At 35.9% G+C, this 27,848-nt stretch overlaps 1 protein-coding gene across 7 annotated transcripts in view; it reads left to right on the top strand.

Annotated features, from left to right (window-relative positions):
- The window catches only part of NRG3 (neuregulin 3), a gene marked incomplete at both ends in the record, with an annotated part of 925,662 nt that overhangs the window by 788,670 nt on the left and 109,144 nt on the right, over window positions 1-27,848 (top strand). For 4 of the 7 annotated variants that reach the window (XM_084246397.1, XM_084246400.1, XM_084246396.1 and 1 more), the window contains one exon: window positions 14,336-14,362. In XM_084246397.1, the coding sequence (XP_084102523.1) occupies window positions 14,336-14,362 (27 nt within the window). The remainder of the gene's footprint in view (window positions 1-14,335; window positions 14,363-27,848) is intronic. The other 3 variants (XM_084246398.1, XM_084246402.1, XM_084246401.1) reach the window with 1 other exon arrangement.

The following is a 27,848-nucleotide window of genomic DNA, read 5'->3' as shown; positions in this document are numbered from 1 at the left end:
TATTGAGTATTAAAATAAATATGAACAACTGAACTCTCCCATTAAAAGATAGAGATTAGGTCAGAACCAAGCACAGCTCCATTCTGTCTCAGAGAAACACACTTCAATGATAACTGGAAGGATAAATAAAAGGATGAGGGGGAAGATACTAGCCAAATATATTAAGAAACTCAAAATAAGGAAACATAAAAAAGAGTCACAGTATTAATGAGAGGTAAGGTAATGTTAATTGGAATGAATCACGATAAAGAGAGACATTAAGTAATGATGAAAGCACAATTTATCAAAATGATAATCAGCCATTAACCAATAGGATGCAATCTACCAAGCAACAAAATATATAAAGCAAAATACATTTTATTTTTTAAAAGAATTTTTCATGCACACAATTATATAGTTAAATGTGAAATGCCAACACATTTTTTAGTCATAGATGAAGATATCTGCAGAGAAATGTATATAAGGACATATAAAAATTAAGCAACATCCTCTAGCATAGCAAACAGAGTTTAGGTGCATTTTCTATATTTAAAGTAAAATAAATCACAGACAATGGCAGAAATTATAAAAGCATGTTTACTGGCTAATATGTTGTGGTCAATGACTCTTTTTATGTGCCTCATTTGTTTGCTTCAAAAACATTTCCTTAAGTATCTTGTTCTAATTAAATTCCTTTACACACAATATGGACCCTGCTTTTAGGTCCTGTAATACTGTACTGCTGTACTATGTACTCATCCAGATATAAAGATGTCCTTGAGAGCTGGAGCCCCATGCTAAGAAAGGAGCTATCTCTGGAGAGCAGGGACTGGGCCAGAAGTCTGACCTTGCCACCCTAAAGTGATTTAATGTCACTGTTAGAAATAGTACATATCTGGAATCACAAACTTGTATTCAGAGACACATTATTATTTATCAGTTATATGACCCTAGGCAATTTACTTAACCTTATTGAATTCAATGTTCTCATCTAGAAAGTGGGGAAATCATCTCTTATGATGTAATCTGTCTATAACTTTAATAATCTTTTATATAATAACACAAGTAGTTCATCTCCTAGGATCTACAGAGCTCTGCCATATGTTTACCTAATAAGGAACTCTACCTGTGTCAGAATAACTACAGTCAAAGCAGACACTTTTTGCAAAATAATGGAATTGTTTCCCCAAAAGAACAAAGGGATAATTAAATCAGTATTAAAACAAAAACAACAGATTCCATCTCTTCTGTTTATCAAATTTCCAAAGCATTGATTAGAAATTTAAAGAACCTCAAAAGTTACAGGCTTATTTTGTTATATACACACCAGTAGTAGTGCTTATTACAGAACTTGGCTAATGGGTGATCAATAGTTATTAACTATCTTTTTCCTTTGATATCTGGGAATAAAATTAAGTTGATGGAGGAGTATCATTTCTCTTGCTGCCACAAACACTGGCAATAGTCCATTGGGACTTTCCTGCTCAAGAAATATCTTCCTGATGAGAACAAATGATTTCCTTTCTCATATATATATATATATATATATATATATATATAATGATTGAAAATGGGGGAATTGCTGATCTACAAAATAAGTTGTAATCCTGGAGGAGAAATGTCAATATATGCTTATATGTATAAGGCACAAGGGGAACTAAAATATGCCTGGGCAGGCAAAAAAGAGAATATTGATGTCAAAAATCCTAATAAATATCTGATAGAAGGACAGAATTTAGGGCAAGTGGATATAATGAAAACAGAAAAATCAAGAACCCAATAAGGAAATAAGTTTGTCTCAGGTCTTTGCAATATGAAAGAGACAAATTGATGTGGAAATGTGCAAATATTTTAGCAAAAGGATAAATAGAAATTCTTGAAATGAGAAAACTACAATGCAGTAGATATTGTTTTGTCTACTTTGAATATTTCTATGAAATCTAACCATGAAAAGTACTGATACAGAATATTAATGCAACCTAACCTTTCAGCTGCCATAAACACATGCACACAAGCAGACACAGTGAAAATTTCATAGATCTCAAACTAAATGCACCTGAGAATAACTCTGGGAGTTTATTGAAAGTACAGCTCATAGAATTTGCATTTGTAACATGCATTTTGGCTGATTCTAGTAGAGATGTTGCACAGCCCACAGTTGAGACATTCTCTAGTTGCCCTCTACCTCATCATCATGCCTGGAGAGGTGAGTTTCATACTAAGATATTCATCTTGTTTTCTGAGTGAGATTATGGATTCAGGACAACTTAGAAATTGAAAATCCTTTTTTTTTTAGTTTATGTAGCGACAGCTACTAGGGCACGAATGAGCACTCTGTGCTGTGCAGAACATATACTGGACTTTTTCTAACCAATGCATTGTGGCCTACAAGAGAAGAAAGAGATTGTAAGCAGAAGAAAAGAGATTTGAAACATGCTGAAAGAGAAAATAATACAACACACAATGCTAAGAAAATATTCAATTTCAGCATTGTGAAATTTGGGAAATTTTACCAGCAGATGATATTGCTTTCTTCCGTAAGCCTATTAAAATATATTTCTGTGGAATAAATAGAGCTCACTTTGAGGGATTTTTGAATAATAACTTTTTTCCAATATCAAGTAGAATTGAAAGGGAAGGCAGGCAGTTTAATGTTAATTCATGAAGGACTGCTAAAAAATCAAAAATAGAAAAATCCCTACCTGAAAAAGCAGATCAACCAACCAAAAGGAAATAAAAATTGTGAGAATAATAGCAAGAAGATGAGGCGGGGGGTCTCCCTGAAGGTGCAAGGGGTTAAGTCTCAGCACTATGAAGCTATTGGCAGCCACTACAGCATGAGTTTGATCCCAGGCCAGGGAGCTAATCCACATGGCACAGCAGACCTCTCCTGTCTTGCCCACTGCTCTGCTCAGCAGTGTATTTCAGTACATCTGCCTGTTCTGCTCCTCACTCTGTCTCTGGTGAATCCTCTCACCCCCACCCCCGCACCTCTGGCCTGTACCTCAGCTCTTGTATGCATAAATAAATCTTTTGAAAAAATTAATAAATAAATGATTTCCCTTTTTAAAGAAAAAATGATATATGTGCCTTTTGTACATATATATTTTATGTAAAAATTTGTATATACAATGTAAAGATGATAAAACATTAATTGTAAAACAGTCATGTAATATAGTATAATAGCTTATAAATACTTCAGTTTCTAGAAAACAATATCCATTATAAAGAATATTTATCTAAAATTATCATTAATGAATTCTGCAGTCGATAGAAACAAATAGAATATACCAAATACATGTCTACTATGTGTGAGAAATTGTACATGTACTTTCACAAATTTAGATCATGTTCAGCTGCAGGAAACAGATCATCCACTTAAATGATGGTTGTGATAATTTATGGACCTTATTTTCTGAAGTTATGAGAGGTACTGAGGTGTATGGAGTCTGACGCTGGTACGACACCAGAAACTGTTGCAGAGATTCAAATTCTCAAGTTATTCTCATCAACCATTTTAACATGTACCTTCCATCTTCATTCAAGTCTTATAATAGCCTTATAATAGCTAGACGGCTGCCTCATCCACCCTCCAGGCTGAAAGGAGGAGGTGGAACTTAGCAAAGGCTAAATCTTTTCTTAAAAGGTCAATTAAATCTGTCTTCTTAAGAACTTTGTTTAAAACCCAACCTACAAACTGTCTATTCCATTTGGTATGATAGAACTGTGTCATATGGCCACTCTAAATGGTGCAAGGAAAACTGAAAAATGGAGTATTTAGTTGGATACATTGACACTTTGAAAAGAGTGTGATAATGTATAGACATCATGAATGCAAGTAGCAATGTCTATAAAACTGCATATATTGGGCCTCCCCTGGTGGCGCAGCGGTTGAGCGCTGGGCTGCGAAGTTGCCTGTAGCCTCTGCAACACCGGTTCGATCCCCGGCCACCGGCGAGGGTCCCACATGGCACGGAGACCTCTCCTGCCGCCCGCTGCTCCCCTCAGCAGTGTACTTCGGTCCTTCTGCCTGCTCTGCTCCCCGCTCTGGCTCTGGTGAATTCTCTCACCCTCCCGCGCTTCTGACTGTACCCAGTGCTTGTATAAATAAATAAATAGATCTTTAAAAAAAAAACTGCATATACTATCTAATTTAAGAATTTCACCAGTCGTGCAGTTTATTTCTCTTTTTTTAATATTTTATATAATTCTTACATCATTTGTCATCTTTGCACAATGTATGCATTTTCATTTTGGTTATATTCCCCATACAATTGCACCCCCCCTTATTTTGACTCTAGTCCTTCCTCTCCCCACCCTTCCCTCCACCACCACCCCCGCCCCATAGTGTGTCTCTGGTTTATAGTTGCTTGTTGATTTTGATTTTTTTTTTTAATAGAGGCATGCTTTATTTATTTGTTTTGCTGGTTTGTTTGTTTTTTTTTTTTGTTTATACATGCACTGGGTACAGTCAGAAGTGCGGGAGGGAGGGTGAGAGAATTCACCAGAGCCAGAGCGGGGAGCAGAGCAGGCAGAAGGACCGAAGTACACTGCTGAGGGGAGCAGCGGGCGGCAGGAGAGGTCTGCACGCCATGTGGGACCCTCCTCTGGTGGCCGGGGAGCAGCCGGGGATCAAACCGGCGCTGCAGAGGCTGCGCGCAGTTTCACAACCCAGCGCTCAACCGCTGCGCCACCGGGGAGGCCCTGATTTTGATTTTTACTTTGTATTGATTAGTCTTTTGCCTGGTCTCTTATTTAGGTTTTCTAAATTCCTGCTACAAATGAGACCATCCAGTATTTTTCTTTTTCTTTCTGACTTATTTTGCCGAGCATGATCCCTTCCAGCTCCATCCATGTTGCTGCAAACTGAATGTGTTTATCTTTTTCGATTGCTGCGTAATATTCCATTGTGTATATGTACCACATCTTCTTGATCCAGTCATCTATTTTTGGGCATTTGGGTTGTTTCCATAGCTTAGCTATTGTAAATAGCGCTGCTGTAAACATAGGCGTGCAGGTGCCCTTTGGAATTAATGTTTCTGTGTCCTTTGGGTAAATACCTGGAGTGGGATTGCTGGATCATATGGAAGCTCTATGTTTAATAGGTCAAGAAATCTCCACACAGCTCTCCATAGTGGTTTGACCAGTTTTCACTCCCACCAGCAGTGCAGGAGAGTTCCTTTTTTCCCACAACCTCGCCAACATTTGTTGTTGCTAGTTTTTTCAATATGTGCCATTCTTACTGGTGTAAGATAGTATCTCATTGTAGTTTTGATTTGCATTTCCCTGGTTGCAAGTGATGTTGTATATTTTTTCATATGCCTGTTGGCCATTTGCATTTCCTCTTTGGAGAAGTTTCTTTTTAGCTCTTCTGCCCATTTTTTGACTGGATTATTTTCTTTGTTGTTGTTGAGTCTCATCAGCTCTTTGTAGATTTTTTGTGATCAGTCCTTTATCATTAGTGTTGCAGTTTATTTCTTTAACAGATGAAGACATTAAGAAATAGAATATCTCTGGTCATTGCCTATTTCTCTCCCTACTCTAGAATGTAAAGCTCCGGTAAGGGGAGGTTTCACCTGCATATTAATTTGCTAGGTTTTCCATAACAAAGTACCACAGACAGGATAGCAAGAGCTTTATAACATAATTATGGAGCCTTATGAAGCTACTAGAATAATTGAAAAAAAAAAAAACTCGGTTCTTTCAATTCAGTGAACTCAAAATACAGTCTCTGAATCCAGCTGTATTGAGTTTGCTTGAGTTTCTAGCAATCAAATAGTTGGACTGAGGACTGGGAAACAAAAATGTTGAAGACATGGCCTGTGTCCTAAAAAAATTCTTAGTCTAGGATGAAGAAATGTACCCTCTACTTCCAAAAGGCACTGAACCATCTGAATTCCAACCCTGCTAGTCGAGATTTGAGGAAACTAGTTAAACCTCTATATGTGTCATTTTAATCTCTAACAAGGGAATGGAACCAACATCTACTATATAAAATTTATGTTGGTTTTTAGTGAAATAGACATGTAATGTGTGTAGAGGAGTGCCTATGTAGATTAAGACGTCCTAAATTTAATCTGTATTATTATTTCTATTATTTGAATTTCTTTTTTTTCCTATTTTAATTTCCATTGCATTGGATTAAAGAAAAATGTAATCACAATTCATTAACTCCTGTTCCTTACAGTTTGTATCAAAGTTCTGGGAAGAGGCGTGACTTACACAGGGCCCAGGTATAGTTTCAGGTAGGAGAAGGCAGAAGTTGTAGGTTGGTTAAATCCCCTGTACCCTTGCCTATCCATCCTGGCATCTGCTGAGATGTCCCAATTACTGTCATGTTTGTCCACAGAGCTCATTGTTACATCCTATAGTCTTCCCAACATCATAACTCATATGTCAGGCTCTCAATGACTGTGCCTATCAGGTGCATGGGGACTTAGTGAGGCTTACCTGCTTCTGTCCTTGGCATATCTGAGACCCATGTCTCTAGACTCCAGACATTATATTTTTCAGTTTAAAGCTGAGGTTTGGAGCACAGTGGGCATGGGGTGTTTTGTGGTCTTGCTGCCTTCAGGGACAGTGCTTGCGTAGCACAAAGTGGCCCTGTTGGGGAACTCTCATTCACTTCCCCTAGTTGGGGCACTGGGTGTGGTAAGACCTGCATGGTCTGACAACAGCAATGTTCATTTTTATTTCTGCAGTTCACCACCTACGCATTTTGGCTCTCCTCCCTTTCTTTCCTTGACATAATCTGCAGAGGGAGTGTGAACTTTGCTTATCTAATCTATTATTTTATACTTTGATTCATTCTGGAACAAGGGATTTGCAACTGAAAAACTTTAGTTTTTATTACTGAGATCTGCTTTACCTGAAGCAATAAAGGAAGTGATGCAGGATAGAAGGAGCTACCGGCAACAGAAACCACATTGAACGGAAGTTCAAAAATCCATGCTGCTCTTTCGTTTTCTTTAATTTACTTTAATGCTTTCTCTGTGCCAAGAACTCTGGAATCTGTAACATAAAGACAATTTAAGCGTGGTCTTTTTATTAACTTGCTTATAGTCATATGGGAGAAGTTAGGCAAATAAAAAGACAGCTACCATATTAGAATGTAATGAAACTTATGTTTCTATATTTTATATAATGTACTAGATAATATAATAAATGCACATAATATACAGAAAATATTCCATGAAAAAGAATTTCTGTTGGAGACATTATGTGGGAAAAAAATGCTTTTTAGAACTGGCATCAATTGAAGTGATTGCTGTAAATGAATACATGTCACCAAAGTGCACAGGAGCAATTGAAATATTGGGATTGGGAAGAGAATGTGGAGGTAGTGTGGGAGGAACAGACTGAGCTGGATCCCTAATGTTCAATTTTCATGACATGCTAGACAAGAGTGAGTTTTTCTGTGGGTGACCACAACATGATTTAATGAACAAGATGCTGACTGTCTTGAATAATTAATCCAACTCTCTGAATCTCATCTTCCCCATGTGTAAAATACTATCCTTAGAAAGGATGCTATGAGGATGTCTAAAGAGGAAACATTTATATACATTCTCATGTATGCCATTTGTGTATGACCATTTCCAAGAAGAATGTTAGAGCCTCTATTGTGTTTGCCTTGCTGATGCCTGAGTGATGTAAATCAGAATTTTTAAATTAATTCATACTCAACTTCTGACATCTGCACAACATCTTGAAAAGGATATCTCATTAATAGGAAGACCAGAATGGATTGTTTCCATTCAAATATCTAGAAAATACATATGGAAAGTGTCAAGACTGTAAAAGAAAATAGTGGGAGGATGAGGGTTAGAACTTCTAAGTACCTGGATTCCATTGAGTCCCCAGCTAATTATAGGAAAAATTAGATAATGATTTCTTCCATTATTTTAATGAAAGAGCCTTCCTTGTTTTTTTTTACACTACTAAGAATAATCCAGCCACTCTGAGGGAATTCATTATTGGGAGAAGGCTCTACCAATTTAATTTCCATTTCTTTATTTCTATTAAATAAAGGAAGCTTGCATTAGTCCTTATGTTATTAACTACTTAATGGATTTAGGAAGCAGGTAGCAAAAGAAGAATTATTCTTTGCATTTAAATGACACAAATAACAGTCTCAGATGATTATACATTTAGAGGGAAAAAGTTTCATCCTATTGCTACATTGTTAGGCTGTAAAAGTAATAAATTAATCCATTAGTGAGCCCAAGTATGTTGTCTGTTGTGCTCATTATCAAGTATTCCCAGGTGTTCAGGGGTTTATAAGTATAAATTGATGTGACTTTTAAATTTTGTAACAGAAATATCCAGCATAAGGATCATAAGCTATGAAAATATCCCTATGCTAGTGCTTTTTATTAAAAAAAAACATACTGTTAAATATAAAATTGAGATGTTCACCCAATTTGTAATATGTTAAATTGTCAGAATGAAGCAATGAAACATACAACAATACAAATCATAAGGTTGCCACATTTTCTTCCCAGTTGCAGGATCTTATATACCATAAGAGCATAGCTATATACTAGACACCATAAATAAGTGTAATTAAAAAATGAATTGATTGATTCAGGTAATCATTATTTATCCAACTGTATTCAGTCAACAAAAATACTTTGAACAGTTATTGCCTGGTAGACAGGACACCTATATGGAAGAAGGTAAGATTACTAGACAAAAAAAAAAAAAAAGTGTTAGTAAAGAGGGCACCTCCTGGGAGTTGTTTGAGCTGAGTCTAAAGAGATGAGCAAGAAGAAGCAGCTCATGCAAGGATGTGGAGCTCTCAGAAGACAGAAAACATGTTGTGTCAAAGTACTGCCATTTAGTTCATAAATAGAACTCAATTTGTAAAAGGTGAAAGATTTATAAGATCTGAAAAAAAAAAAAAAAAGAGTGTCATAGCTTGATTTGTATGTGGAAGAAAGGCAGGGAATGAGCACAGGAAGGAGAAGCATGGCTGCCATGGGTGGCTATGGATGAAAGTCTTGGGAAGGTTTTTCTCTGCAACTCTTGTGGCTAGCAATGCTTTCTACCCACTCCAGCCCACCCCCCAAAAAAGACATTAAAATAAGAACTTCTTATGTGAGTAATCACCTGAGTGAAAAAGGCTCAATTATCTGAGGGTATAGAGCAGCAAAATTAAAGACTATCTCTTTTCTCCCCTGCATGTGATTCACAAATAAACTGTGAAACTTCAAATATGGAGTTTGTGTGTATGTGTGTGTGTGTGTATCTGTCTGTCTGTCTGTTGTTTTATATGTGTGTGTTTTAATGGAAACCTATTGAAAGTACCTAGAAACTCTTAAGCCTACAGTAGCAAATATAGCCTGGGAAGAAGCATTATGGTTTATAAATATAATTTATGTTTAAAAAAATTCATGAAAATGTATCTTCAGTAAGAAAGAAAATTGGAGGAATTATGAAAAACATTCAAAAACCATTTACTGTCACCTATATTTGAAAAGGACCAGAGGAATTGAAGAAGGGGCCAGGGAGAAGATTCCAGTTTATCTAATCAGTTATAATCTAAGACATACATATATTGGATCTATTCAGTAATAATCTGGAAATTTTTGTACACCAGTAAGGAAGACTCACAAAGGAGGAATTAAATGCATTTTAATTTGAAGAAGTTTTCTAGAAACATCTGTGGATATTGTTTGTTCAATGTTTAAAGAATTACCACCACAGGTGTCATGTTCTTTGGAATCTTTAAAAAATCAGAGGTGACAGAAAACCAACTGAATAGTCTTTGAAGGAATGCAAATATCTCATGCAGTGGGCAAAAGGGCTGACTCATATGGCATTTTATTCATTCAATAAATATTTATTGAGTACTTCCAAAATGTCAGACTCTATGATAGGCTGGAGTAATAAGTCAGTGAGCAAAAGAAACACTACCTTTACTCCTGGGATTTAATAAACTTTTCTACCTTAAGAGTCTGGAAATCTACAAATATGAACTTTAACTTTTCAAGTTTATTTTCTTTCACTATTAAATTGGGGCTCAGTAGCACTACTTTACAGCCTAATTTTTAAAAATTATTTGAAATGATGTATGTAGAAGTGCCAAGTGAGAAAATATGAGAACTTGAGGAAAATCAACAAAATATGAAAAATTCTGGGAGAATTATTAGGAGTTGCAGCAGTAGAAATCCAAGTATACTCACCTATACAAATGTATTATCATTAATTATAAAATAAAAATGTATTTGAGTGAAGACCTTTTCCTATACAATGGTAACTCTTATTCATTTCTTTAATCGCTGATTATAAACATGGAATCAGAGTTAAGCCTAATATTCCAAGATGTCTTCACTGGAAAATTCTGCAAGCTAAATAGGCAAGACTCATTTTTGAGACTCCGCCTAAGTAAATGGTCACTCACAACTCTCAGCTGCAACCCTGTTTTGATTTTTCATTTTATGCAGCAGAAGGTTCATCTTTACTTTGTACTGCATAAATAAGTGGCAGAGTCTCCATTGCTGCCTGCTTCTCCTCCTTTAATACAAATAAACCTTCTTACTTAGAAGAGAAGACAATGTGATATAGTGGTGTCTGTTCAACAAGAATCAGTGATAGGACTTTTGAGAAGAAAAGGAAAGAGTTCATGTTTTATAACAAGACCCAGGCAAAGAAGAATGTGCTTGCTCCTCTGGGACCCAGGAGGGAGTGTGTTTTTCTGAGAAAGTGGTTTTGCTTTTCTGTGATTGATGAGCTGTCTGGTGTGAGACTGGCCACAGTAATAATGTCAGGGCTTATTCTCAACAACAGAAATGTTGTCAGTTCTGATGTGATGGAGGTTAGAAGGGGGATTGGGATTATAAGGCTGAAATGGCCACAGAGAGCCCTCTGATTTAGGAATGTAATGCGGGGTGATTTTGTGTAAAATTGACTTATTTTACATGTACAAAAGGAAGACTACAGTGGACTAGACAAAAAATTAAGGGAATTGCTTTCAGGAGGTAGTAAGAAAGGTTTCAAGTTCCTTTTATTAATATGATTGTTTACTTTCCAAACTCTTCATGAGCATATATAATTTTTAAGTTCAAATATAAATGTGATAATAACAATAAAATTACCTATTTAATTAAGAAGCATAATTTAATGCAGGAACATGGAATTTAGAATCAGATTTGCATTCATAACTTATGGCACATATACATTCATATTATACATATGGTTCAACAGACCTCTCCTATCTCAAACACTGCTTCCCCTTAGCAGTGTATTTTAATAAATCCACCTGCTGTGCTCCCCCCCTCCACCTCTGGTGAATCCTCTCACCCACTGCACCTCTGGCCTACACCCCAGTTCTTCTATGCATAAATAAATCAATCATTAAAAAAAGAATGTTTTAGGTCTGTAGTTTACGTGGTGACCTGCTGACTCTCATTAAGTATATTGCAAGTTTTAAGATAACTGATTCAATGTTTGACACATATTCAAAGAAAACTATATATCCCTTGCTGTATATACAAACAAATAACTACATGAGGCCAGTTTCATTATGAAAAAATTTCCCTAGTAACCAGTAAAGAAATAGCAATTTAATATTAATATTAATATTAATTAGTTCTTTGTGTTTTTTTTTTGTTTGTTTGTTTGTTTGTTTGTTTTTTTGTGGGACCCTCGCTGGTAGCCGGGGAGCGAACTGGCGCTACAGAGGCTGTGGGCATCCTCGCAACCCAGCGCTCAACCACTGCGCCACCAGGGGAGGCCCAGTTTTCCACTTTAGTTCTATAGGGAAAGGGGACCCCCCCACCAAGCTAATATTTACACTTCAATAAATTCAGGGTGAGCAAGTAAATAACTGGTGCTTCTACAGTGCCTGAGGATACTTGAAAACAATTTATTCTCTTAAGTGGATTAAGTAACTCCTCCCTGAATATCTCACTACTGATAATTTGGTAAAAATTAGTTTTTTCCTTCACAGGGAGGGCATATGTAGACCAGTGGTTAAGAGTCTAGCTGCTTAGGCTGATTTGTTTTTTTTTTTAACCACTTAGCAGCAGCGTAATCTGGGGAATGTTTCTTCACCTCTCTGTGCCTCTGTTTTCTATCTGAGGAATGAGGATAATGGCAACTTTTGTTTCTGTGAGACAGACCTTGAAGCAGTTCCAGGTACATACTTAGTGCTCAGTAAATGTAAGCCACTGTTATATAGACAAAAGGTATGTATATGCCAAAAGAATTGCAATCTTTACATGTAATAGTTAATTAAACTGTCCCAAAGATGTAAATGATGCTCTAACATATGCCAGAGGGAATATGAAGCTACTTTTGCTAAAGCAATGGACCTTTCTTCCATCCCATTATCTCTGCAGTTCATGGCACATAGCTGTTGAGTGAATGAATAAATGAATGATTAAATGATGAAAACATCCCTCTTGATGTTTTCATGCAGTTCTGGAGATCCCCAGAAATACCTGGTGAAGGATGACGATTGATAGTATGTTTTGTGTTCTTTGTATGACTCAGTTGACAAAATTGATTTTTTTATCTGTCGTGCTTGTTATGAATTTCCATTGACCCTTCTGTATGAAACAAAGTCTAACAGTATCTTTAAAGCTTCAATAATTATCCAGTATTTAACATCTTAATGAAAGAACGGAAGAATATGTGTCAGGTCACCATGAATGGGGAAGGAGAAAAAAGAAGGAATTGCTGCTGAGCAGAATTCGGAATGATGGCAAAGTTTTGGAAATAGAGAAGTTATAGTTGCACAACATTGTGAATGCAAATAATGCCACTGAATTATATACTGAAAATGATTAAAATGACATATTTTATTTTTTTTATTTTTTTAAAGATTTATTTATTTATTTATTTATACAAGCACTGGGTACAGTCAGAAGCACAGGAGGGTGAGAGAATTCACCAGAGCCAGAGCGGGGAGCAGAGCAGGCAGAAGGACCGAAGTACACTGCTGAGGGGAGCAGCGAGAAGCAGGAGAGGTCTGCGTGCCATGTGGGACCCTCCTCTGTTGGCCGGGGAGCAGCCGGGGATCGAACCGGCGCTGCAGAGGCTGTGGGCAGCTTCGCAATCCAGCGCTCAACCACTGAGCCACCGGGGCGGCCCAAAATGACATATTTTATGTAACATGTATTTAACCCAAATAAAATGTATAAATGAATTATATACAAATAAGAATTATATACAAATAATAAGAAAATGTATAAATGAATTATATACAAATAAAAAAGGTATTCAAGATAAGTAAATGCATATTTTCTAAAAATAAAGCTTCTTTGCTCAATAGAGAAATTTTAAAAAGCTCAGTAATTAGTCTTAGAAACAAATACTATTATGTAATACATTTTTGACATTTATTCTCATTTAAGAAAAATATTACTGCTACCGAAACTATCGTTAAAGAATGCAGTGAATTTAAAAACTGGGGCCTCCCCTGGTGGCGCAGTGGTTGAGCGCTGGGCTGCTGGGCTGCCCGCAGCCTCTGCAGCGCTATTTCGTTCCCCGGCCGCCGGCAAGGGTCCCACAAAAAAATAAATAAATAAATAAAAACTGAATGAGTGAATAATTGAATGACTAAAAGAAAACACTATTTAAATAAATGAATTCTAAGGTTGAACGCCCAGAATAACCAGGCCCAGTTTATCACTGGTTTTTGCAGCTAATGGGTCAAAGTGGTTGACTGGTGATATGTACTTAGAACAGAAAACAGATGTGGACACATCTGTCACTCATGTTTGCTGGGAAGCAGTGTCAAGTTTTGTAGTCATAGGACTCAAGAGTCAGATTTATGCCCTAGTTCTGTGTCGGCTTTTGGGGTATCTATAAGATTTTTAGATGAAACAGTTTTCTCATCTTACAAATAAAAGGAAAAAATCCAACATCATTCCTTTTTTTGCCAAATTGAAGAGCATCTACTTAAGGCCCATCATGCAGAAGTTATCTGCTTACTTATTCTTAACATTGAGGTCCAAATACATGTATGTTTAATAATTATTCTACAGAAAATATCTGAAATTAACTCAGTATTATATATTCTTTGTGTGAACAGTTTATTTTACCCTTTTTTTTTTCCTTTTTGGCTAAATGTATGTTTAGTATAATTAGTAATTGATGCAATATTATTCCATCTAAAATTCCAGGCTATAGCTCAGAGGCTTTGGGAAATACTAATCAATGTATGTTCAGAGTACCCCTAATTGTTGGCAATCTGTATTATCTTCTTCAAGCAAACATCAAGGTTAAAATTAAGAATCATTTTTCGCTTTGGAAGATCAGCCTTGTAAACATTGATTTCCATGTGGATTTTTTTCTAATCTTTTTCTCTTTTTCTGTTTCCCTTCCTTTAATGCTGACTTCGGTGTAGCAGACCACTTGGGGATTGAATTCATGGGTAAGACTAAAAACTTGCTTCTTATATATCTGGGGAAAAAGCTAACTTTGATAATAATGTGTGTAGTGTTTCCTTCCTTCTGATTATAATTGAAATGTCCCATTATCAGATGCTATTAGCCACAAAAAAAATGTTTTTGTTGATTTTTCACTAACTGATGGCTCAAAATGAAAGACTTAACTACTTATTGGGAAGGCAATTTAATGTTAAGTACAGCCCTGGAATAATACAGAAGCTGTATTTGTCTCTTGGCTTTGATTGCTATAATTCTCCATTTTCTTACCTGTAAAATAGGGATAATAATAGTTCCTATTGTATTGCAAATACAAATTGTTAGCACAATATCTGCAAGATGGCACTCAAAAATAATAGAAAATAATGGTGATGGTTTAAAAATGTCTGTTTTTGTTCTTTTCTGCTCTTACTCCTTTTCCTTTTGCTTGATGACTACTTTAAGTACATTTTGGTTTCCATTTTAATTTGAAGTATGAGATACATAAACATTTCTATTTACAAAATCAAAACAACTCTTTTGAATGTATTTGCAGGGAATGGCATGTTTTAAAAAGCATTAGAATGTCTTCCATGGATGTTATTTTCTGTATTCATAGATAATCACATAACAATTAGACATAGCTTTCTAAGTTTAAGCTATGAGTAAAATGAAAAAGAAAATATCATGTAAGGTTGATATGCATCATGGTACTAAAATGTAGAGATACAAAGGAGTTAGAGTTAGTAAAACTGAGTGATTTTGCATCCAAATTTATTGTCTACTTATTTGGCTCTTGTTGAACTTAGTATTTGTCTTTTATATGATGTTAATATGAATAAATTTGCCTCATTCTTGCATATATCTACTGTGATAATATATGTAAATGTATTAATTTGCCCATTCATTCAGGAAGTATTTATCAAGTACTCACTGTAAACAAAGAAAAAATTCAAAATCCTAGAGATAAAATAATGAGTAAAGATAGACAAAACTGATTCAATGGGGCTTACAGTCGAGTAAACTTACAGATTATAAAACTAATGATTATAAAATTTCAAGTTCTCAAATCTACTCCAGGTGAGATCAAACATGAACATCACATTAAAGTGGATTGCTGAAGGATAGAAGAAATTGATATTTAGGACATGATGTCATCAAGTATTTGAGAGGATTTGATGTTGATGTTTAGAAAAGGGAGATTATCAAGGATAACTACAGGGTTATATTATGTATATTTAGGCCAAAGTAGACCCATTTACTGAAAAATGCTGGAAGAGAACAGGGGAGGTGTTTAATTAAGCCCTCTGTGTCTTTGATATATCAAAGAAAATACCAGTCTGGTAGTTGTATTGCTAGACATTTTGAGAAGCTAAATAGAGATTAGTGACTGCATACTTATACTAGAATTGATCTTGCCTGTTTTGTGATTCTGCTCATTAGTGTGATAGTCATTATCTGGACATTTTATCATAGAAAAAGCAGATAGCTCAATTCTTACAGATTTGGGATTTTCCTAGATAGGTAGTATGATCTACAAGGACAATAAAATTCAGGTTAATATTCAAATGAAGAATAATGGATTGTAAAGTAGATGAGAAAGAAAGTGAAAAAAGAATATCTCTTTAAATGGATTCCATGAATAGTCATTTTTTTAAAGATTTATTTATTTTTTGCATACAAGAACTGGGGTGCAGGTCAGAGGCACGGTGGGATGAGAAGATTCACCAGAGACAGAGTGGGGAGCAGAACAGGCAGATCGACTAAAATACACTGCTGAGGGGAGCAGCGGGCGAGACGGGAGAGGTCAGCTGCGCCATATGGGTAACTCCCTGGCCAGGGATCAAACTCATGCTGCAGTGGCTGCCAATAGCATCATAGGTTGCTTCCTAACCCCTTGTGCCACCAGGGAGGACTGAATAGTCATTTTGAGAGTCCTAGAACAAGTTGTGACCTAAAGAGGAAGAAGTACAGAAAATTATATGCATGGTCATGCAGCATACTTGTTTGTTGAGAAGGATATTTTGCTTTCCTCATTTACTGATGATGGCTAGATTTATAACATGAAGTTCTGAGAATCAAGTCACTTTGAGACTATTGGGTCCCTGGTTTACTGATTAGAGATATTTGTCCCATTAAACTATAGCAACCATTGGCTTTGAGAATAGAGGCATCAGAAGTTATGCAGTAGAATGATCACAGTTATGGGAAATACCACATGCCTATTGGTTGGTGCTGAAGTAGCTATGTACCCCACATATAATGTACGCACAGCTCTAGAAGACTGAAATTGTTACAGCAATGTTAATTATCACCATTAAAGGAAATGGACCAGTCACCATCCTAACGGCTTTCTCTGAGGGCTTCCAGTGGTCTTGGCACCTTAACAATTTACTATGGAAGCAACATATATATTAAGAGGTCTGTGTTAAACCATTTAATTAATTCAGTCACCAATAGGGGAAAAAACTATGTTATTGTGTAGGTCATCTATTTGATCCTCAAGAATAAGACTGTGTATCTTGGAAAAATCAGAGCCAAATTACTATAAACTTTGTAAGGAATGAGTTCTCAGTGTTTGAATAGTTGATGCCAGCAACAGATAATGCCCTTGGAGACGGGAAGGGGCAACAAGTCAGAGTTAAAGGGAATTCTTAGTATGCAGATAAAAGCAACTCATGAAGGTTAGTTTGGAATGGTGAATAGGTTTATAGACTTAGTAAATAAACTGTTTCTATTGATCTCATTAATTCTAGACAATGTTCAACCCACAGTTTGCGCTAACTGAATATGTAAAAATTTTATTACTGCTTTGGGAAATAATTCAGATTTAATTTGTGATTTTAGAAGCCATATGGGTCATCATCCCAGTAATATGATATCTCTAAGTATAAATTCATCTGAGAAGCAGAATCGTAGGCATAATCTCTATAAATTTAATCTTGTCAGTTTATTAGAGTGCCTACAAGTGCTCAGGGCCAGTTCTGTTTTAATGCGTTCTAGAATATCTTTCTTCTCTACTTCCATCATTCTTGTTTTGGATAATGCTAATTTCGTCTTGAATTGCAAGATGGAAATTTCAACAATAAATACTTCTCTGTAATAGTAGTTTTAAAAATATTAAGTTAACTGATAAAATTCAGGCAGAAATTTGAAGGTACATTAAAACACAAAGTTGTGTTTCTAAAAAAAAAGTTTAAAATTAGTTTATATTAAACTGATGTTTCCTGAATTAATGATTTAACCTACTCAATCATGCAGGCATGAGGAATAATTGAGATTTCTAAGGTCAGATGTTCAAATTTTCCCTTTCTAGGAAAACAGATCAAGAGATAGACTTGTAAGTACAACTTCTCACTGAGTTGTGTAAGAAATTCAACGAATTATCCAAATGACACATATGGTCAAATAGCATGTCACTGGTCAAGTTTAGAAAAATACGTTGATCTTGAAGAGGGATTTCTCATCTGAGAAACATGTGGACACTGTTTCAAATGCTCAATCATGGAATAGATCTCATTATATCCATTTGAACTCTTTGTTACCCAGCTATCTCTTTGACAGTGTCCTGATGTATTTGATGCTCTAGACATCAAAAACATTTTTATAAAAAGCATGTATAATGGCATTTGCAAATATATTTGAAAATTTTAGAGAGAAGTGAAGATTGTATTGATCTTTCTTGCAAATTTCATCCATTCCCATTTGGAAAAATAAATTGAATTCTGCCATTTACATATCTTTTTTATAATTTGAGATTGTTTTATGATAACATATTTATGCAAATCTGATTGAGTAAACTCTGACCTTTATTTTAGTCAAAGGATTTAGAGGCCTTGGGACAAATCAAATTCTTAACTAAAGACTGAAAAAGTTATTCTATGATAAATCCATACTTTGAAGTTAAAAAAAGAAAGGAAGAGGGGAAGTGAGGAAGGAGGGAGGGAAGGAAGGAAAATTTTCTACAAGTAGAGGATTAAAAATGTCTTATATTCAATTTCCTTAGTGTAAAACATGTGTATAGATCTAGAATTGATAGGGTTATTACTTCAAACTTTACCTTATAGCAATTATCTCTTCATCCCCTCTTATTTAAAAAAAGTGTTTTGAATGTTTTAGTAAACACTAAAGATAATTTCCTGAGAGTTAATCAGCTTCTAATTATTTCTGGATGATGTAAATTTGAAATGTTTTTTAAAGTTACCCTGCTTATTATGAATGAATTGGTGTGTGTTCTCTTAAATCTAACAGATTCATATGTTAGATTCATGTGTGTGTCCAAATTTGGAAATTGGCATTAGAGATGCAGAAGTGAGAATTTTCTTTCTTTAAGCAGGAAGTTCTGTGTTATACTTAATTTGAAACAGAAAACTGCTTGTTCATTTGAGTATATCTTGTTTTCTTATACAATCAAATGGTAATTTACAGATTACTTTATCTGCATGTGTGTTTATAGAGGGTGTGCAATAAGATTATTTGCTTCATTTTTCTTATATATCCTTTGCCATATTAAAACACATTAGAGGGATAAGAGGGAGGGAGGGATAAGCACAGAGGACTGTGGTGATAGTACATGGGTGCATTGGTGAAGGAAATTCTTTGAGGATTACACCTGTGTGGGGGGGGTAGGTTAGAAAGCAAACATTGTTTAAAAATAAACAATGATGTAAAAATATATAAATAATAAAGAAATAAATAAAAATTTAAAAAAGGAACAATCATGTAAAAATATAAATAAAAAGAAAATTAAAAAGATAAAGCACATTAGAAATTAGATGTCAGAGAAATATAATCTGGCATCATTTAATATTCAGTATGTGCCACAAAAATGTACATAATCTCATTGAATCTAAACAAGAGCATAAGGTAGTTAAGTATTTATACTTACCTTATAAATGACAAAACTGAGGTCTACTTAGTTGAAGTATTTCATCCAAAGAGCAAGGGTTGGCAATTACAGGATTTGAACCTAAATCTGCCTTACCCAGAATTCTTGAATTTTTCTGGTGACTCGCTGTTGGGCATGTCACACAGTGAGTGATTCATGATTACTCAAAAAGGTTGTACTCTGGCAATCCAATGTTTGAAGTGCCCATGCAGTTTTTGATCCAGTTCTGAGGTTTGAAAGTAATGTTCTTCAAATATATGAGTCATAAGAGTTTGGATGATAATTCATCTTATTCAACCTACAAGAAAATGAAAAGAGCCAGATGCCACTTTGTAGCTTTACATTCATTCAGATAACTGCTATGTGTACAGAATGTCTCTCATTGGCAAATCACTGCATTCTCTCATGTAAGATAATCTACAGAAGTTGTATTTAATTTTGTGATTTATTTTTTTTAAGATTTATTTATTTATTTATACAAGTACTGGGTATAGTCAGAAGTGTGGGAGGGTGAGAGAATTCACCAGAGCTAGAGTGGGGAACAGAGCAGGCAGACTGATGAAACACACTGCCTCAGGGAGCAGCGGGCACAGCAGGAGAGGTCTGCGAGCCATTTGGGACCCTCGCAGGCAGCCGGGGATTGAACAGGCACTGCAGAGGCTGCGGGCAGCTTCGCAGCCCAGCGTTCAACTGCTGTGCTATCGGGGAGGCCCCATTTTTTGGTTTCTTTGTGATTATTTTTGTATTGGGGGTATTAGTTCAGTGACTCTACTATGGAAACCATTGGTGTAAAGGCCTTACACATTTACTTCCTTTGCTAAGTACAGTGGTGGGTTGAATCATCTCGCCATCTTTCCATCTCTGCTTAAAAATCTTGTTTTCTCATTTATTTTTCTCTTCAGTAATATGACCACTCCTCTGTTTATGCTACAACCTTTTAATACAGGTCTCACTATAAGTACTAATAATTTAGCTCTTAACCAAAAACACCTTTGAGTCTTTCTTTCTTTCTTTCTTTCTTTCTTTCTTTCTTTCTTTCTTTCTTTCTTTCTTTCTTTCTTTCTTTCTTTCTTTCTTTCTTTCTTTCTTTCTTTCTTTCTTTCTTTCTTTCTTTCTTTCTTCCTTCCTTCCTTCCTTCCTTCCTTCCTTCCTTCCTTCCTTCCTTCCTTCCTTCCTTCCTTCCTTCCTTCCTTCCTTCCTTCCTTCCTTCCTTCCTTCCTTCCTTCCTTCCTTCCTTCCTTCCTTCCTTCTTTCCTTCCTTTCTTTCCTTCTTTCCTTCCTTTCTTCCTTCTCTCTCTCTCTCTCTCTCAATTAAGGGATATTTTGATTTGATTTAATTGTTCCCAAAACTACCTAGCCACATATAGAAGGATAATATTTTGGCTTAATTATATATATGAGATTAATATTATTCATTGGCACATATTTGTACCTTTAGTGTCTAGAAGTAAAAGTTTGTAAACATAGCCATGACTGCTAAATCAAATAAAACTAATCTCTGTCAGAAATTTCGATGAGGTTGAAAGCTTTCAGGGATTTTTCAGGAATGGCTCCAACTAGGAGATACACTTGAATGTATACAGATATATTAATTAAAAATTTGAGAAAGAAGAAAATGGACATCTATAAATACATTTGTAGACTAGATTCAGATACTGAAAAAAAAATGTTGTGAACAATTGGAAAAATCAGTGCCACTCATTAAAAACTAATGTAGGACCACACATTTTGCTTAATTAATATGATAATTTTCATAAAGTTGCTAAATGTCTAAATTGAGCATTTCTGTGTGGATAGTGAATAGATATGATATTATCAAAAAAGTTGTTGATTCCTAAAGAAGTTTAAAAACCAAATAGACTTTTATATACAATTATCCTTGTCAGTTGCTTCAAAAGCCAACATCAATGTGTAGAATAGGAGAGAAAAATGGACGTAAGATAGAACATCTGAAAATGCAGCAAAGTGAGGATGATGCTGGTCACCTCAATCAGCAGAGAATCAGCTTTGTGGGCTCACAACAGTCAAGCCAATCAGAATGAGTGGACCCAAGCCAGCAACACTAAGACAAGTAGGACAGACTTTCAATAATCCACAATTCAGTGTGAGCACAGACTCGTAAACCTATTTTTGCAGTTCAATGCCAAAAGAATTTTAGTTGAAATTTATGTATTTGCTTTTTTTTACTAAAGTCAAGATAAGGGTTTCCCAGACCTGCAGGATGTTAATATGTGTCTCATAGTCACACACATAATAGGGTTTGAAGTCACATAAATGTAAGAAGCACAAGGTCCTGTGCCTCTGCTGCATGATTTCAAAGGTTCCAGGAAACTTCTAGCCATTCATAAAACTCAGAGGAAGGGCTTTGAAAGCAGTGTTTTCTGAAGTTTTTTGTTTGTTTGTTTTGTTTTTTATAGTAGCCTATTTCATAGAGCTAGAGTTTTAGGGACTGTCCTCTGCCAAATCCTGGGGCAAGGAACAGAGAGGAAGGCGCACCCACATGTCTTTAGAAAAGTTGGAGACTTCTTTACATGGAAGAATAAAAATATTCCTGTACTTGGGAGATGGAGGAAGGAAACACAAGGGACAGGAAAAAGGAATCACAGGTAAATAAGAGATGGAAGAACACAGGGTTTTAAGAGACAGCCAGGAGTCATGGGCAATTGGAGACACTTGACACGTGTTAAAGGGAGTAAAGGTGTGACTGGGCAGTCAGATCAGGGCAGATTATGATGACACTATATACCCTTTGAAAGAGGGATGCTTTTATCTTGTTGTGAAGGAAAGCCTTCAGAGGTTTCAAGTAGGGGAATGATCTCTTAAATAGCTTATTCTGTCAGTAGCTCTGTGGAGATGTTGCCTGAAGGCGTTGCGTGCAAAGTCTCAGCTAATGGGCCAAACTGAAGATTTTACTTCAAATATTCACCGAGTGCTTGCTCTCTGAACAACACTATGAGCATAATAAAATAGAATTTCCATTTAGCCTGTGCAGACACAGAGAAAGAGAGACAGGGGCAGAACACCTGGGGAAGTGGTGGGGGTGAGATGCAATGAGCGAAGCCAGTGGGCACAGTGGACCTTGAATGTATCCTTGAGGGAAGGGTAGGATTTCTGTGGACAGAGGAGGAAGTGAACTAAGGAAGATGTTAGAACAAACAGGCTGAGTCAATGTTTGAAAACCTTTGTATTTAGTACCAAAGGTAAATTGCATTATAATTGAATTTGAATTCTATATACCTTTTTATTTCAAACATAAAACAAAGTATGTTATTTCCCTCCATGAAACTTTTAAAGGATTTGGAATGAAATATAGCACCATATACTGCCATGCAAAGTCCTTCATTATCCGCATTGTCTATTTCCCTGCTTTCACTTCCTAACATTCTCCTTCCAGCCCACTTTGTTTCTACATCAGCTTTCACCTATTCCTCTGTTGATACTTCAGGGCCTTTGCACTAGCTGTTCTGTCAGTACTAACCATCTACTCATGCGTGGTTCCTTCTCATTGTAAAGACTGCAGTAGAAATATAGCTCCCAAGAAACTTCCCCTAACCGTCCTATTTTATGCATTTCCTATTTCATTCATATTAGCCTCTGTTTCTTCCATAGCATTTATTACTCTCTTAACTGATTTATTTGTGCATTTCTTATTATTCATCTCCCTATGAGAGAATATGTTCTGTGAAAACAGAACTTACATCTCCAGCCTAATGCTTAGCATAATTTTAAGAACTCAATAAATATTTGTTGAAATATGATTTCAAAGTGAATTTAAACCATGTGTGGTTTTCTTAACTTCTTTTACTTAAATGATTACATACAACGTATAAGCCAAAATCTCAATGAAATGCAGGTGATGTACTTTAGTTCTAGATAATTCTAGGCCAGTCACCAATATTATTTCTGGAGATTTCTCCTGTTTAAGCAATAAGTGGCACAAGAGGACCTCTCAAAGGTGTAGCTTGCAGCTTCAGGAATTCTCTACATCCCTAGAAGTGGGGCAGTGATTCTAAAGGATCCTGACTTACTAGGTATTTTCTTACAGAACAGTTCCTGAATTGCTCATTCTCACTTATAGGACCATGTTTTCTGTTAATGTCATAATTGTGCTTTGAGAGACTAAGAATAATGGAATAACCTAAATGGATAGCATAGCATAATTCAGGAAACAACAAATGTAACTTTTAACTCTTATTCCAGGCAGTAGTCACCTTGTTAAAAAGGTGAATTCCTGTACAGAAATTTAGATATCTGATTAGGAGTAGTAGTCTGGGATGGATCAGATTACTAGTTTCTAATACGATTCTGAAGGAGGAGATCTCCACTACATAGTGAGACACTTTAACATAATGGGACAGATTTTATTTAATTCTGACTGACCATTTAGTATATGTATTACTTAAGGAGAGGGATTTATCATCTCTTATCCTGGATTTCCCAATCTGTGTAAAACAGATGATGGAATTACCAGTCTCTTAGGGTTGAATGCAATCAGTTTTTAAAGAGATTAGCTTGAAACTTGGCATGTATTAAGTGCTAATTAAAATGAGTTGGTTGTTGTAACTTGTTCCTGGGAGTTGCTTCACTGATGGGAACTCTTGACTCATGCTGTTTGAAGTTACCTTTAGATTTGCCCTGTCACTCTGATTCCTCTAGAAAAGAGAAATTAAACATTAATATCCTCTTCTTTACTATGTGATAAATTTTCACCTTAGAAAATACAGACCAATGAGTTATCTTGTAGAAGGGGAGCCATTTTCCAGGCATTCTAGGGAACATCATCTATGTTTCCAGGATCCACTCTCTAAAATCAGTAATGTCTATGAAATCTAGAGTTTTCATTTCAGTTTTTTGTTCTAAAGAGATGTTTTATATCTTCAACTCATTATGCAGACTGTTTCCCTTCATTAATATTTCCACTAGAAATTAATATTTCCAACAAATTTTCCTCACCTTCATGGGAGAAAAGAGGCAAATCAGCTTTGTCCAGTGAAGCTGCCCCATAGTTTGCTGTACCCACGATTCTCAGGAGGACTTTTTTCACTTTATTGCCTTAGATTTGTCTTGAAGAAGAAGACTACACTGTGTTGAAAGCATGTAAAAGATGGATTCCGTTTATTAATAAAGCTTTTAAGCACTCATGAGAAGTGGAGGAAAAGGAATTAACATTTGCCGTCTCTGACATGACTTTGTAATGGGCTGGGTGGTGATTTCACATGAGTAACCTCATTTTACTTTCAAGTTATCAGCAATCTTAAACATTTGATATAGAAAATCACCAAAATCTAAGTGACTGGATTTTTGATCTGGAAAAAATTGATCTTGTATTTTAGTATTCTATGAGGATATAAGATTTGAGGAACTACTTAAGGCTGCATTCAAGGACTATCCATATTCGAACTAGTGCATCAGTGAGATTACCACTAATAAGAAACAAAGACACGGGGATGCAGAGCAAAGAAAGTCTACAAAAAACCTAGCAAGGTATTTTTTCTCATTGCACATATGAAGAAACAAGGTTGATGGAAGTGAAAGAAATATTCTTAATCGATAAATTGTACAGATGAATTATAATCTAGATCAAATTTTTCCACTCTGAGTTCTTCCCATAGTCCTCCACCAGCATAACAGAAGATGCCATGTTCTCTACAAAGGAAATTATATTATCTTGTTACCCCCATTCTGGACTCCCAGTATACTGATTGAGGGACATATATTCTCAACTAAGCCCCAACTGTAGAAGAAGCATTATGAATAGGATTGAAATTGTATTTCTGTGTAGGATTAAAGTTGCATTTTGGGTAGGGGTGCCAGATTTAAGAAAAAAAAAAAAGGATACCCAATTAAATTTAAATTTCAGATCTACAACAAATAATTATTTAGTAGGAATATTTTTGATAAATGTGTGGACCATTTTATATATAAAAACATTTCCATTGCTTATATAAAACTCATTATCTCAGTGTTGAGTGTTTTATATGGCAACCCTAGCTTTGGGGCCATAAGTATAGGGAGCACACTTCCCATGAAGTTCAAATTAAAATTGATGTGAGGAGTGCAGAGAGATAAGCAGAATTAATGGGGAGATGAATAGGCAGGATTGGAATTATAATGTGTCTCTACAGCTAAGTGTACTTATTGTGTGGAGATGGGAATTAGGCAAAAGTAATACTAGGCTGTTCCCAAATTATCTCTCAGTAGACAATAACAAAAACAAAGAGAAACCCCACCGACTGGGAGAACATTTTTTGCACACAACACTAATGATAAAGGACTGATCACAAAAATGTACAAAGAGCTGATGGGACTCAACAAAAACAAAGAAAATAATCCAGTCAAAAAATGGGCAGAAGAGCTAAAAAGAAACTTCTCTGAAGAAGAAATGCAAATGGCCAACAGGCATATGAAAAAAATGTTCAACATCACTTGTAATCAGGGAAATGCAAATCAAAACTACAGTGAGATACCATCTTACACCAGTGAGAATGGCACATATTAAAAAAAACTAGCAACAACAAATGTTGGCGAGGGTGTGGAGAAAAAGGAACTCTCCTGCACTGCTGGTGGGAGTGCAAACTGCTCCAACCACTATGGAGAGCTGTGTGGATATTTCTGGACCTACTAAACATAGAGCTTCCATATGATCCAGCAATTCCACTCCTAGGTATTTACCCAAAGGACACAGAAACATCAATTCCAAAGAGCACCTGCACCCCTATGTTTATAGCAGCACTGTTTACAATAGCTAAGCTTTGGAAACAACCCAAATGCCCAAAAATAGATGACTGGATCAAGAAGATGTGGTACATATACACCATGGAATATTACTCAGCATTCAAAAAAGATAAACAAATGAAGTTTGCAGCAACATGGATGGCTCTGGAAGGGATCATGCTCAGTGAAATAAGCCAGAAAGAAAAAGAAAAATACCGGATGGTCTCACTCATAGCAGAAATCTAGTAAACTTAAATAAGGGACCAGGAATAAGAATAACTATAAGAAAGAAAATATCAAAATCAACAAATAACTATGAACAAGAGACTGTCTATAGGGAGTGGGGGTGGGGAAAATAGGGCTTGGGGTAAATGTAAGGGGGTTGTAATTGTATGGGGAATATAAAAATAAAATTTAAATTAAAAAAAATTATCCCTCAGTAGCTATGGTTGTTTAACATGGGAATGAAGCTTGTAATCTCACAGGTTCTGGCATGAAGGTCCTGCTGTCAGAGCAACTGAAGATGTATTTTGAAGCCAAGTTCTTATTGTGAGTGAAATAGCTTAGCATCTCTAATATGGATGTTTCAGAAAACAAATGGTAGCATGCTAGCTTAGTTAATCAGCTGCGAAGGAAAGTAGTATTTAACTTAGCAGAAGATGCAGTTCAAGGCAATATTAATGAAGTAATAACAGCTTTGTCTTTTTCTGCTCACCACCCATTCATTTCCCCATTATATTCAGGCTGCTAACTTCAATAACAAACATGTTTTCATGAAAATATGGGCATTTTTGCTCCTACCAGAAAAAAATCAAGGTGTCTGTTTCCCAGAGTTGTGCTGGGGAATTGCAATAGTGGTTCAATGATTCTACTTGTCTATAGCTGTGAGAAAAAGAGGTGTCATGGGATTCAAGTATTGTGATGGAAAGACTATATTTGTGTGTGTGTGTATACACACTATGGAGTTAGATATTTCATCTTCTGTGTACTGTGGGGCACGGGCAATCTATCTATCCATACATATGTGTGTACACAAATCACTCTCAATGTACATTGATATAAAGATGATATAATACACCATATGTGCATTTTTTGCCATGTATTATGCACTGAGATTATGGCCTTCCTTTCTGCATTCCTTAATGTTTTACACTGTGTGGTATGTTTATGGAAGTGTGTGTGTGTGTGTGTGTGTGTGTTTGTTCATACACCCTGGAGGATAAAGTGTGCACCATCTACATGCTTTGAAGTCCTCTCCAGCACTCTCATGTAGCTTGCCCCTCACTAGTTCTTCAGTTGCCTTCTGGGGACATTTGCTGGGGAGAAAGATTTGAGAGGGTCAGTCGCTCCTCCACGTGTAGACCTCCATCTCTCCTAGGCTCCACAGGAAATCAAATCTTCTCCCTATTATAGTCCAGGGAAATAACTAATCTTCATATAAATATAATAATCAAGCATGTGGTATTTTTTCCATGGCTGTGGAAGCTCCGTTGTTTAAGGATCTTCCTGCATTCCCTAATCCTTTTGTCAGATTTCAATGCGGGAGCTTTTTGAAACCTGGAATGTTGCCAAATACTAGAACATTTTAGGCCCCTCTTGACTCACCACCTCTCTAATTTCATCTCCTGTACTCATGCCCTTCCCAACCATTCAAAAATCACACTTACCTTTTTTGAACTCAGTCTAATGTCTATGCATTTGATTTCCTTCTCTGTTCCACAGAATTAAGGTCCACCAACTTTCCTCACACTTCATCATGTGCATCTCTGCTGTGTCAGGTGCGCTGTCTTCTGCTGTAACTTTTGTAGATATGGTATAAATGTGGTATATATATATATATATATATATATATATATATATATATTTCCCCCAAATATGTGAGACCCTTGAAG

Source organism: Talpa europaea (genome assembly GCF_964194135.1).
Source record: "Talpa europaea genome assembly, chromosome: 10".
NCBI lineage: Eukaryota > Metazoa > Chordata > Mammalia > Eulipotyphla > Talpidae > Talpa > Talpa europaea.
The sequence above is the reverse complement of the archived record's forward strand: the minus strand, read 5'-3'. Positions and strand labels throughout refer to the sequence as shown.